At 40.9% G+C, this 14,110-nt stretch overlaps 1 protein-coding gene across 5 annotated transcripts in view; it reads left to right on the plus strand.

Annotated features, from left to right (window-relative positions):
* Window positions 1–14,110, plus strand: part of ENTPD4 (ectonucleoside triphosphate diphosphohydrolase 4) — a 39,034-nt gene that overhangs the window by 7,384 nt on the left and 17,540 nt on the right. For 4 of the 5 annotated variants that reach the window (XR_009051232.1, XR_009051231.1, XM_057720861.1 and 1 more), the window contains exons 2-5: window positions 6,581–6,671; window positions 7,475–7,672; window positions 8,131–8,336; window positions 12,782–12,932. Coding sequence is in view for 3 of the 5 variants with exons in the window: in XM_057720861.1 (XP_057576844.1) it covers window positions 6,664–6,671; window positions 7,475–7,672; window positions 8,131–8,336; window positions 12,782–12,932 (563 nt within the window). In the remaining 2 variants the exon portion in view is untranslated. The remainder of the gene's footprint in view (window positions 1–6,580; window positions 6,672–7,474; window positions 7,673–8,130; window positions 8,337–12,781; window positions 12,933–14,110) is intronic. The other variant, XM_057720863.1, reaches the window with a different exon arrangement.

The raw sequence follows: 14,110 nt of genomic DNA on the forward strand, positions 1-14,110 counted from the left end.
CAGCCTCTTCAATAAGTGGTGCTGGGAAGATTGGACAGCTACATGGAAAAGAATGAAATTAGAACACTTCCTAACACCATACACAAAAATAAACTCAAAGTGGATTAAAGACCTACATGTAAGGCCAGACACTATAAAACTCCTAGAGGAAAACATAGGCAGAACACTATGACATATATCAAAGCAAGATCCTTTTTGACCCACCTCCTAGAATCATGGAAATAAAATCAAGAATAAACAAATGGGACCTAATGAAACTAAAAAGCTTTTGCACAGCGAAAGAACCCATAAACAAGACAAGAAGGCAACCCTCAGAATGAGAAAAAATAGTTCCCAACGAAACAACGGATAAAGGATTAACCTCCAACATATACAAGCAGCTCATGCAGCTTAATACCAAAAAAACAAATAACCCAATCCACAAATGGGTGGAAGACCTAAATAGACATTCCTGCAAAGAAGACATACAGATGGCCAACAAACACATGAAAAGATGTTCAACATCTCTAATTATCAGAGAAATGCAAGTCAAAGCCACAATGAGGTATCACCTCACACCAATCAGAATGGCCATCATCACAAAATCTGGAAACAACAAATGTTGGAGAGGGTGTGGAGAAAAGGGAACTCTCCTGCACTGTTGGTAGGAATGTAAGTTGGTACAGCCACTATGGAAAACCGTTTGGAGGTTCCTTCAAAAACTACAAATAGAACTACCATATGACCCAGTAATCCCACTACTGGGCATATACCCAAAGAAAACCATAATCCCAAAAGAAACATGTACCATAATGTTTATTGCAGCACTATTTACAATAGCCAGGACATGGAAGCAACCTAAATGCCCATCAACAGATGAATGGATAAAGAAGATGTGGCATATATACACAATGGAATATTACTCAGCTATAAAAAGGATTGAGATGGAGCTGTATGTAATGAGGTGGATAGACCTAGAGTCTGTTATACAGAGTGAAGTAAGTCAGAAAGAGAAAGACAAATATTGTATGCTAACTCACATATACGGAATCTAAAAATGGTACTGATGAACTCAGTGACAAGACAAGAATCAGGACGCAGATGCAGAGAAAAAAAAAAAAAAACATTGCAGTTTCATGTAATAGTGCTAAGAGATGGTCTCCCTAAACTCTGGTGCCAAAATTCTTAGCTGCAAATACAATCGGAGTTTACAGTTTAATTTAGATTACTGTTTTGTCTGCTGGGTGATATTCAGCCATACTTTTGTCCTAAATAGGAGTAATTCCTTCAGCAACTTATAAGCTGTCCTATTTTCTGTCTGTCTTTAAACACAAATTTTGTAACTTACAAAAAATATCTATTTATCCTTATTGTCAAAGTCATCTCATATCTTTAAAAAAAAAAAGACCTAAGACAAACACCGGATTAAATAACGTTTACAAAGTTTGCGATCGTGCATCCTAACAGTGCATGTTCTCCTTTGAAATGTACTCTCTTTTCTCCTCCCCATCCAAAGCCTACCTCCCACCTGCAAGAATCTTTCTGTAAACAGGTAGCTTTCATCCAGCTCTTCTCCAAACTGATATAGCAAGAGTCCAGATAGTTTAACATTGCCTTCTGTTACTCTCTTGATTATTTCCTGGGTATTGGTATTTTCTCCATTACCATCTGCAGACACGTTGAGATTGGAGTCAGGCTTGTTACTCCGCTGTGCCCTTCATATCACTTCATAGTAAGAATCGTTGAATCATGAAAGGCCTTTCTTCCCCCAAGAACCTTGACTTTAAGCTGTTAACTAAACATTCTTTTCTTTTGTTCTTAGTTCAGCTGTCACATGATTATCAATTTTTTTAAATGTTCAGGCTGGAATTCCTATACCATGAAGGGTTTTGCAGATAGGCTTTCTTGATGTATCCGGAAGAGGATTGGATACTGGAAACTGGAGATATCAGTCAAAGGTAGCTTGTTGAAGATAGTTCTTCTCTTTCTTCTGGTGATAAAATTAACATATGGCCTTTAAGCGATGTAGGCAAGCCTAGGGAAGAGAATAGAGATAATCTGTTATCTCACTACTCAGAAATAACTAACCACGGTTAACATTTTGGTTTCTCTCCTTCCGTTTTCTCCTGTCTGTGCATGATGTTAGTTTTTTCACTTATATCATAGACATCTTTCTACCTCAATAAATATAGATCTGCGTCAGCAGCTTTAATAGTCACATTGTACTCCATTGCATGCATGGACCGTGTTTAATTTAATCCACCCCCTATAAGGTACATTAGTTTAGAACAGTGTTTTGCTATTATACATAATACTATGATGAACGTCTTTATATGTGATTTAGTGAATTTATCTTATTATTTCCTAAGGACGAATTGCTGGAAGTGTGGTGGGTAGAGCAGAGGGTAAGCATGTTTAATGTTTTCATATGTTACCCATATGCTCCCAGAAGTTTAGTGCATATTTAGATTCTCTCCAGCGGTGCTCAAGACCTTTTCCCTTCTGCTGGTTAGCAAAGTATCATCAGACTTTAATCTCTGCTAACGGATAGTGGTGGTCTTGTTTTTATTTATATTTTTCTGAATACCAATGAAGCTAGATTTCATCAGCCATTCACATTTCTTATTCTTTTAATCTCAATTATCCTTGCTCATTTTTCAGTTCCAGCGTTTCTCTTGTTTATTTATAAGAACTTTTTATATGTAAGGGATATTTACCTTGTGTCATGTATGTTGCACTTAATTTTCCGAAGCCTTGTGTGTTTGGGACAAGATTTTTTTTAAACACTCAGAAGTCTTAAACTCATGAGTAGATTTTTTTTTTTCGTTTATAGTTTGAGACATTGATGTCACTTGAAGAAAAGTCTTACGTATTCCAAAATTATGTAAATGTCTACTACATTTTCATCTGACATTTTTCAGATAATTTAATATTTAAATCTTTGAGCCATTGGAATTCTAATAAAAGGTTTGATGTAGTAATGTCACCTTATTCAAATACTAAAAGGTAAATATAAAAACACATTAAAATATTATTTAAACACCTAGGTAACTGACATTTTTTCTCTTTTTGTGTGAACTTTTAAATCACAAATATTGTTTGTCCTAAGTTTGGGGTGCATGGTATAATATAGACACTATATTAAACCCCGAACTAATTACAGCAATTTTTTTCCCCTTTGTCAGGTAGGCATTATTAATCCTTTTTACTTTATAATATCTTTGTGTATGTATGTTTTGTCCCCTCTCCTTCATTGTAAATTCTTTAAGGGCTGGGTCCATATCTGATTTATCTTTATATTTCCTGTTCCAAGCTACCCATGAAACAAACAATAATTGCTCATCACTTGTGTGACAGGCACTGGTCACTGGGGAAACAGAAGGATAAGAGGCTGTCCCTGGCAGTGAGAGGCTTGCCACGTAATGAAAAAGTCAAGCACAAGCATAAACTATAGCTGACTTCTGTGCTGAGCCCGCATTCTGTGGGGACGTGAGGGTAGGGAAGTCCTCCAGAGGGATCATGCTGGACTTGCATCATGAGGAACACATAGGAGCGCCGACAGATGGCCCTGAGCAAGAGAGCCCTTCTACCAATGTGGAGGGATACGGGGCATTCCAGTGACTTGGAGCCTTTGTGTAGTACGGCTGGAGTATGGGGTACAGATCTGTCTAATCTGTCAGGGGATACAACTAGAAAGATAGACAGGGGCCATATCAGTCCTGTCTGATGCAGAAGCTGCTTGTGGCCCTGGAGCACCTGAAATGCTCGTGCACTGACAGACTGAACCTTTTCCCTCGTTTTGAAATAAATGTTTTTTCATTCATTAAAACAGCATCTATACACATAAAGATTTTCACATACATACAAGAATTATTATTTATCCAGTATGCAGTCCCTTTTTTTATTGAGGTATAGTTGATTTACAGTTATATGTTTTAGGTGTGCAACAGATTCACAATTTTTAAAGATTATGCTCCATTCATAGTTATTATAAACTATTAGTTGTGTTCCCTGTGCGATATAATATCTCCTTGTAGCTTATCTGTTTTACACATAGTAGTTTGTACCTCTTAATCCTCTGCTCCTCTCTCGCCCCTCCCTCCTTTCCTCTCCCCATTGGTAACCACTTAGTTTGTTCTCTATATCTCTGAGTCTGGAGAAACTGAATTTTTAACTTTAATCACTTTAGCCACATGTGGCAATGGCTACCATTGGAATAGCACAAGACTAGATCAAGAGGGACCTCCTTAACCATCCTAAGTAGTTAGGACTTTTTCCTGAGAGAGAGAGAGAAAAGTTGGAAGGTGGCAAGGTGTCATGATTCCTGTTTGTTTTGGAAAGATTACGCTAGTGTATAAGTTCATAACCTTTTTGGGTCCCAGAACTCTGAAACTTGACTTTTTGCCAGGCCCTTTCCTAGGGGTTGCCATGCTGGGAATGCAGCCAAGCAGACCTAAATCTGGCCCCTTGTGGGGCTGGCATTCTGGAGGAGGAGACACATGAGCAAGAGAAATGCAAACACACACATACACAAACACACACACACACCGTGTGTTAGAGGACAGGATGGGCGTGTGGATTCACATGCTTGAATTCCAGCTCTTTTATTTATAATCGCCTTTTATAGCTGTGTGACCTCAGGCACATTACTTAGCCTCTCTGCTTCACCTATAAAATATTATGCAAGTAGTACCTACCTTGGTGGCTGATGGGAGGAATAGATTCTTATTTGTAAAGCATTTGAGCAGGTCAGGGCATGTAATAAGCACTATATAAGAAGTTAATAAAGGGACTTCCCTGGTGGTCCAGTGGTTAAGACTCCATGCTTCCACTGCAGGAGGCATGGGTTCAATCCTTGGTCGGGGAAGTGGGATCCTGCATGCGTGTGGTGCAGCCAAAAAAATAAATAAATAAAAATAACAAGTTAATAAACACGTAAATGCTGAGGAGGAAAAATAACTCAGGGAAGGGAGCTGGGTGGAGGGGAGAGCTTGCAGGTATAGATTGGGTGGCCAGGTTAGGCTTCCCTGAGAAGGTGACATTGAGTAAAGATCTGAAGGGAGTTAAAAAAATAAACCATATGGATTATTTCCAAGCAGAGGGGAGCAATACATTCAGAGGCCCTGAGACCAGACAGTGCCTGGGATACATGAAGACAGAGAGGACACCAGTGTGGCTGGAGTGGAGTGAGGAAGGGAGAGGACGGTGAGGTCAGAGCAGTAACAGGTGGCCGGATCCTGTAGGACGGGGAGTCAGGGTACAGCCTTTGGCCTTTATTTATTTGCGAGGGGTGCCTTTGGAGGATTTCCAGCACAGGATTAGCAGGATCCTGGACCTGAGCAGGGATGGGATGGATATCAGTTTCGGTTAAAGAATCTGCCTGAAGCTATTGGGTGAGAAACTGGAGAGCCACTGGGTTGACTGCAGGTGGGAGACTGAAGAGTTAGGCTGCTGTCCTGATAGAGAATAAGAATAAGAGATAGAAACTGACCTCAGGCAACAGTGATAAGAAAACGGACAGACTTTAGAGAAACTGAGGTTAAAAAATGGAAGGACTCCATAAGAAATTGGCTCTGGAGGATGAAGGGGAGGAAGGGGTCAGGTTCAACTCCCAAGTTTCTGCTTCGAGCATTCAGTGGGATTGAGATTGAGATGGCACGGGTGGAGCAGGATGAGGGTTGCAGTGGAAGGGTTCGGTTTTACAAGTGTTTCTCATGGGCCCATGTTCAGATGAGGTTGTCTGTAGGTGCTTGAAGATATGTATCTGTAGCTCAGAGGTGAAGCCTGGGGTGGAGAAAGTTCTGAGCTATCAGATCATTGAAGCAGTAAGTGAAATTGCCCAGGAACAGAGATCAGAGTTAGAAGAGGTTGGAGCCAAGACAGAAAACCTGGGAGCAGAGCAGACAGGATGTGCAGAAACACCGAGACATGGAGGGTCCAGGGAAGGAATCATTCAAGAGCTAAGAAGTAGATAGGGGAGACTGCTGTCCTGAGAGGCCTGGAAGAGGTAAAGCAGTGCCACGAGACCAAGAAAGAGACCCACTATCACACGTCCTTTGGCTCCAGCAGGTCAGAAGGAGGCCCTGGCTCTAGGCCCCTGTTCTCTCTGTGATTTGAGATCTGGGGGCTGGAGGAGTGGCAGCCACTGTGCAGGTGACAGAGCTTACTAAGAGCATGGTGCCTTACATGGTACTTTGTGCATAGAGGAGAGATCTAATAGCTATTTATCAAATGAATGGATAGTTCCGATTCCCATTCAGTTACTCATTCTGCCTGCCTCCTGTTCCCACCCCTAATCTTCCTTAGCATTCAGCACCATAAGGTAGTTATGACCTATTTGGTGACCTGTATTTTGGGGTCACTGATTCGCATTTAAGTAGAAATGCCAGACTGTTATTATCTCTTTTGATTTAGGCCTATGTCTCTGATAGCATGAAATTAACTTTGAAGTGTATTGCTCAAAATAAACCCTGCTAAGAACTCCGGTTCGAGGATCACAGACCTGATTACGTGTGCTTGGATTTAAGCACCCACTTGATAAAGAACATAGATGTTTCCTTGGATCATGCCATCTTTGTGATTTTCTCACTTGCTGGAACAGGAGGGCTCTAATGCCAGGAGGACTTCTGTAATGGTGCATGAGGACTGACTCCCAGAGCCTTGCCTGACCTCTGACCCGTCAGCATGGGGAGGTGAGTGATGGTGCTGAATCACTGGCACTATAAAACCCTAGATGTTGGTGCCACAGGAACAGGTCTCGAGAGGGGGGGACATCTAAATCCCAAGTGAAAAGTGTCCAAAGTTGTGCTACACTTCTGTTAAACACCTTCATTCATCCAGGGCCCCAGTGGGGTGCCTGTCACAGGAGGAAAGAGGTAATGCAGGTGGATTCTACAGAGATTAACGTAGTTTATCATAAAGGGCACGCATGTTGGAATCTGGGAGGAGTTGTATTAAGCACAGTCTGTAAGCCTCGGAGGTGTGTGGGAGGGGGTGATAAACTCCATGGAGTGGCTGGTCCAAGAACCCACATGGAGGCCAGAAACTACAAATAGAAAATTCCATTGGGTTAGCAGGATACCCCTCCCCCCACTTCTGTGAGATATTTTAGTCCGTGAAGCACTCTTTAAAGGGAAGGGTGTAGAAATTAACATTAAACAATAGAATTTATCCCAAAGTCAGCAAGATTTGTTTTTTTTTATTTTGTTTTGTTTTTTTAAGCCTAATAATAGTCTCTCATTCCTGACATAAACTGAGAAAAAAGTTTATCTGCAAAAATGTCTCCGGAATATTTCTAAAAACACAGGATATACAAAACGTATTTATTGACTGTTGTGGGGACTGTTGCAATGTGGAAGATGCTGGTATACAGATAACCTACCTGCAGGGAAGTAAGGGCAGCTCAAGCTGAACGTCTTACTTTCAGATCAGTGGAGGGGAGGGGGGCCTCTCTGGAGCAGACTGCTTTCACTAAACCTGTCGTTTGGAATTTCAGGATCGGCATCTCCTGTCTTTTTCCTGCTTCCTGGCATTTCAGTGTCTCTCCGGTGGGGTGTCCCCGAATTCTGAACACCAGTTTACGCCAGATTATCGTTATTAGCATCCTGGCTGCTGCTGTTTCACTTCTATACTTTTCTGTTGTCATCATCCGAAATAAGTATGGGCGGCTCTCCAAAGACAAGAAGTTTCAAAGGTAGGAGAAAAAAACGTTTGTTTTCTAGATGGGATACCATACCTTCATTTTATGACTTCAAGACTTTGGGGATTAGGTTAGAATTTAAGGAGCACATGGCTGGAGGAAACAGATTTCGTACGGAATACAGAATGGCATGAAAAATTAAACCGTTTGAAACTGTTTAGTCGTTAACCACCAAATCCACATCTTAGGCATAAGCTTCTCCTGTGATATCTTTTAAGCTGAGTTTTCAGTTCATGTTGATAGTTTGGAAATAGAGTTTTGCTTTTCAGAGCTTGTTTGAACTTATTTAAAGGAATGATGCGTGTGTATCTGCTTTAGATACACACTTTTGACTTTTTAATCATTTGGCAGCTATAAAGGTGTTACGGTGGTGCTGCCACACAGGTTATAGATCGCTTGACTTCGTATTTGTTTATTGCAAGTAAAAGTATATGTTTGTCTCTTTAAACAAGGTACTTGGCACGAGTTACTGACATTGAAGCTACAGACACCAATAACCCCAACGTGAACTATGGCATCGTGGTGGACTGCGGTAGCAGCGGGTCTAGGATATTTGTCTATTGCTGGCCAAGGCATAATGGCAATCCTCATGATCTGTTGGATATCAGACAAATGAGGGATAAAAATCGAAAACCTGTGGTTATGAAAATAAAACCCGGTATGTAAATGATAATTATCTGAGTGGTAACCCGATTCTGCCCTTTCGTTCTGTGCTGGTTTTCACGTCTTTCCCTTCCTCTCCTCACAGTCATCACCTCATTCAGAGCTCACACTAGGACCCAGTTGGTCTCCTTGTTTCACTCTTTTCCCTTTTCTGTTCATCTTGCTGCTGACATTTTCCCTTCATAAAGTAGCCCAAACCCTTGTCTGTCTTTTTGTCTCCTGCAGCATTTATCATAGTGCCTTACTTACGGTGTCTGCTCAGATGTTTGCTAGTTGATGTTGATTATGGAGCGATCGTTTTCTATTTGGTAGCTATTGGTCTCTATCCTTAATGACGAGGTTATTTCCGATAACTCATGGATATCTGTACTTGAATACGTTGGTATATATTTGTTATTTTTAAAAATTGCTGCCCCAATGCAGTTCTGATTATCTAGGTTATTTAAGAAGAGTGACCATAGAACTTAGAAGAGCTGTGGTATCATTATGTCCAGTTTTAAAGATACTGTAATTTCTAAATCAGTGTGTTATATAAAAATTGAAATTTGCCTTCCCCATTAGATAATTTAAATCAGTGGTTCTCAACCGTTTTCTGTATTTATACCATTTGCACAGGTAGCACCCTTCTGTCAGGAGCTTTAGGAAGGGAAAATGTCAGGAGTATCTTGAAATAGGCGTTTAACGTCTTGATGGTTGATAATCACTGATGTGATTGGCCATAGATCTTAAAAGAGATTCAGCACTTTTATTTCATCTTGTTGATGTGTTAAATAGTAAAATATTTAATAAAAATTGCAGAGAAATTATCTTTGAAAATATTAGAGAATGTTGACAAAAAATAACTCATAGTTTATTATCTCCCATTTCAAAAATGTAAGTGAAAAAGGAATTAGTTTTAACTGATAAGAAAACCTGTCCTCATAAAATAGTTCCTGACCAGGGGACTGTAGACCCTTTCTGTCCTACTCACTTTTCAGTGTCAGGCCCACTTCCTTCTTCAGGTAGCTCGACAGGTTGATTGTTCTTTGAGGTTTGGGCAGCTGGGTGCCAGCGTATTGCTCAGAAAATTCAAAATCTCTACCTCATTTTTCAGGTTAAACAGAGGGAACTTAATCTGAGTCTCTTGTACAAGCATTATTTTGATATCAGTGTACATTCCCATGAACATTTTTTCAAAGTTACTCATAGAGGATCATTTTCTCTGTCTTAGTGAATGAGTTTTAAGTTTTAGTTTTCTGTTTTCCCATTTCTTACATTTTTATGTGTCTCTGAAAATAGAAACATTTTCGGGGTTAAAGTAATATTGACCAAATAATTTCACCAGGAAATGAAAAAATAAAACTCTGTACGGCACTTTGCATTTCATCTAGCTTCGCATCCCAGGTTCCGTCAGTGATTAACCTGCTCTCATGGAATAAGGTGAAAACTTTCATGCCTTGGGGTTGTCCTCTGAGAACAAGGGGCAGCTGCAGCACCATCCCAGGGTACACACCAGAATCTCATTAAAATCAGGCTTAATATGGTCCACTTTGATGCTACAGGAAGTGTTTGAAGTGGAAATTCAAGTACTTTTGTATAGCGCTTCTCTGTCCTGAAGCACAGACTCTTGTGTCTAGCGTTATAGCAATGCTCTAGAAATTTCCTTACTTAATAGATTCTGGATAGTTTTGGGCTTGGTGTCTATTGAAATGACATTGTAGGTGGAGTCCAAAAAAATCGGGCTTTTATTGGGTTGGCCCAAAAGTTCATTTGGGTTTTTCCATAAGATATTACAAAAAACCCGACCAAACTTTTTGGCCAACCCAGTAGTTTGTTTGCTGCTGGTTGCTTTGACAGATCGCTTAATCTTTCTGAGTCCACAGTTTCCTAATCTGTGAAATATATTTTGGACTTCTAAAATCCCCCTCAGCTTTAATATTGTAGGCTAAATGATAGCTGGAAATAGTCATTCACTTATGGACTCATTCAGCAAATATTTGCCGAGTACCTGCTATTTGCCAGGGACTGTGTCAGGTGCTGAGTATAAATTTGAGTAAGACACAGTTTGTGCCCTCGAGAAGCTTCCAGTTGAAATGAGACAGGCAAGTAGATAGGTGGTTTCGATGAGGTGGAATGAGTACTACCCCGAGGTGGGGTGGTAAGCATGGAATGTAATGAGAGCTCATCTTCAGGGTCCAGTTAGTGGAGACTTCCAGAGAGGGCGTAGCTCGGTGGGTGAGTGGGAGTCAGCCAGGTGAAGAGGGGAGGAGGCAGTCAAGGAGAAGCCTCTTCCTGGTGGAGGTGCAGGGGCCATAAAGTACATTACAGAAATTTTATGCAGTCTAGTTGAAGCCAGATGGAAGGAACGCGGCAAGAGATGGGGTGGGTGAGTGCGCAGGGCACGTTATGTTGTCCTAGAGCTGAGCTTTATCTGGAGGGCATTGAGGGGCCACCAGAGGATCTCAACCAGGAAGAGACATCCTCTGCATAGTGTGTGGTTGGGGATTGCTAGGACTGGAGAGTAGAATGTGCTGCAGCAGGTTGGCAGAGGCTGGTGGTGTCCAGAAGAGATGAGAAGTGAAATAATGTGAGTGGAACCAAGGATAGGCAATCAGTGAAACCCAGAACGCATGTTGGGGTGAGGGAAAGGGATTTTACCCAGGATACTGGCTGGGGCTGCTGAGGTAGGTAACAAGCAATAAGAGCAGGTTTGTAGTGGAAGTTGAGTTTGGATTTGCATATGTTGCTGTGAGGACAAGCACATGGCCGTGTCCAGTGGACAGTTGCTACATACTTATCTGGAGGTTGGGGGAGAGATCTGGGTGGCTGCTGGTGAGGTTTGGAGAGCTGAGACATAGATGGTCTCCATAGATGGCAGCTGTGGGAGTGAGTGAACTTGCTGAGGACAGTAGAGGCACATTTCTCAAGGGCAGGGATTAGCTCATGTGCAGTTGATCCCAAGTATCTGACACATAATAGTTGTTCAGTTAGGCCTGTATTTGATAACTGAGAAGAGAGCATAGAACTGAACATGTAGCACCACCATCATTTACAGCCAAGACATTGTGGAAGAAGTTGTCAGAGGGATAAAGAAAACTAGGAGCGTATGGTGTGTAGCTTGAGTTTCTCTCAAATTAGACACATTAGAGAAGCATAACTTTTTTTTCTTTTGTACTTCTTAATCCTCCACCCTTATCTTGCCCTTCCCCCTCTCCTCTCCCCACTAGTTTGTTCTCTCTATCTGTGAGTCTGTTTCTTCTTTGGAAAAATGTCTCTTCAGGTCTTCAGACCATTTTTAATTGGGTTGTTTGTTTTTTTGATATTGAGTTGTATGAACTGTTTATATATATTGGATATTAACTACTTATTGGTCATATCACTTGCAGATATTTTGTCCCATTCAGTAGGTTGTCTTTTTGTTTTGTTGACGGTTTCCTTTTCTGTGCAAGAGCCTTTATGTTTAATTAGGTCACATTTGTTTATTTTTGCTTTCATTTCCTCTGCTTTAGGAGACAGATCCAAAAAAATATTGCTACTTTTTAAGGTCAAAGAGTGTTCTGCCTATGTTTTCTTCTAGGAGTTTTATGGTTTCTGGTCTTACATTTAAGTCTTTAATCAGTTTTGAGTTTGTTTTTGTATATGGTGTGTGAGAAAATGTTCCAGTTTCATCCTTTTACATGTAGTTGTCCAGTTTTCCCAGCACCACTTACTGACGAGACTGTCTTTTCTTCATTGTATATTCTTGCCTCCTTTGTCATAGGTGATCATAAGTGCATGGTTCTGTTTATGAGCTCTCTAGTCTGTTCCACTGATCTATATGTCTGTTTTTGTGCTAATACCATACTGTTTTGATTATTGTAGCTTTGTAATCTAGTATGAATTCAGGGAGTGTGATACCTCCAGTTCTGTTCTTTCTCAGGTTTGTTTTAGCGATTTGGATTCTTTTGTGTTTCCATACAAATTTTTAAATTACTTGTTCTAGTTCTGTGAAAAATGATAGGGATTGCACTGAATCTATAGATTGTCTTAGGTAATATGGTCATTTTAACAATGTTAATTCTTCCAGTCCAAGAACACAGTGTATCTTTGCATCTGTTTGTGTTGTCTTCAATGTTTTTTCATCAGTGTCTTATGTTAGAATACAGATCTTTTACTTCCTTAAGTAGGTTTATTCCTAGGTATTTTGTTCTTTTTGATGCAGTGGTAAATGGGATTGTTTCCTGAATTTATCTTTCTGATAGTTCGTTGTTAATGTATAGAAATGCAACAGATTTCTGTATGTTAGTTTTGTATCCTGCAACTTCATTGAATTCATTGATGAGCTCCAGTAGTTTCTTGGTGGCATCTTTAGGATTTTCTTTGTGTAGTATCATGTCATCTGCAAACAGTGACACTTTTTGAAGAAGCATAACTTATTAGCTAACGTATGTACTTGTTAACATGAGTGTCCTTCTTCTGTAGGCATTTCAGAGTTTGCTACCTCTCCAGAAAAAGTCAGTGATTACATTTCTCCACTCTTGAACTTTGCTGCAGAGCATGTACCACGGGCAAAACACAAAGAGACCCCTCTCTACATCCTCTGCACAGCTGGAATGAGAATCCTCCCCGAAAGGTGATCCTCCCCGTGAGGGCAGGGCCAGCCAGGCTGGTGGTAGTTTTGGCTGCGGTGGGTTTCTCCCTCCTTATCCCCCTCCCCTCCCTCCTCCTCGTCTTTCTCTTCCATCATAATCATCAAAAGGAAGACGTTAAAAATTATTTTTTCAAATCTGGAATAGTACCCGACCTATTCCCTTAGTCAGAACTCACCAAATATCTTTTAATGTATTTATTTATGACTATAAATAGTAAACTATAAAGTTGTCATTAAAAAAAACTGATTTCCAGGGACTTCCTAGGTGGCACAGTGTTTAGGAATCTGCCTGCCAATGTAGGGGACACAGGTTCGAACCCTGCCCCAGGAAGATCCCACATGCCGTGGAGCAAGTAAGTCTGTGTGCCACAGCTATTGAGCCTGTGCTCTGGAGCCCGTGAGCCACAACTGTTGAGCCCATGTACTGCAACTGCTGAAGCCCACATACCTGGAGCCCGTGCTCCGCAACAAGAGAAGCCCACGCACCACGATGAAGAGTAGCCCCCACTCTCAGCAACTAGAGGAAGCCCGTGTGCAGCAACAAAGGCCCAACACAGCCAATAAAAAAATAATAAATCCAATAAATAATTTAAAAAAAAAACTGATTTCTGGACTTCCTAGGTGGCTCAGTGGTTAAGAATCCGCCTGCCAATGCAGGGGACACTGGTTCTATCCCTGCCCCAGGAAGATACCACATGCCGCGGAGCAACTAAGCCCATTTGTCACAACTATTGAGCCTGCGCTCTAGAGCCCGTGAGTCACAACTGTTGAGCCCATGTGCCGCAACCACTGAAGCCCACACACCTAGAGCCCATGCTCCACAACAAGGGAAGCTACCACAATGAGGAGCCCACACACCACAGTGAAGAGTAGTCCCCGCTCACCCGCAACTAGAGAAAGCATGTGCAGCAACAGAGACCCAACACAACCAATTAATTAATTAATTAAAAAAAATAAACAGTAGGAAAAAAACTGATTTTCTGTTTTATTAGTTTAAGGATTGTTTGCAGTTGTAGTTTTACATCTAGGAATCACATAATTTACACAACTTCTGAAAAGTCCTTTAACAGTCTTCTTAATGAACTGTTTTGGTTTTAAAATTTGTTTTTTCCACATAAAATATACCACAGCCATAGGGTTTTGTTTTGGTTTTTTTTCTT

This window comes from Hippopotamus amphibius, chromosome 2 (assembly GCF_030028045.1).
Source record: "Hippopotamus amphibius kiboko isolate mHipAmp2 chromosome 2, mHipAmp2.hap2, whole genome shotgun sequence".
Classification (NCBI taxonomy): Eukaryota; Metazoa; Chordata; class Mammalia; order Artiodactyla; family Hippopotamidae; genus Hippopotamus; species Hippopotamus amphibius.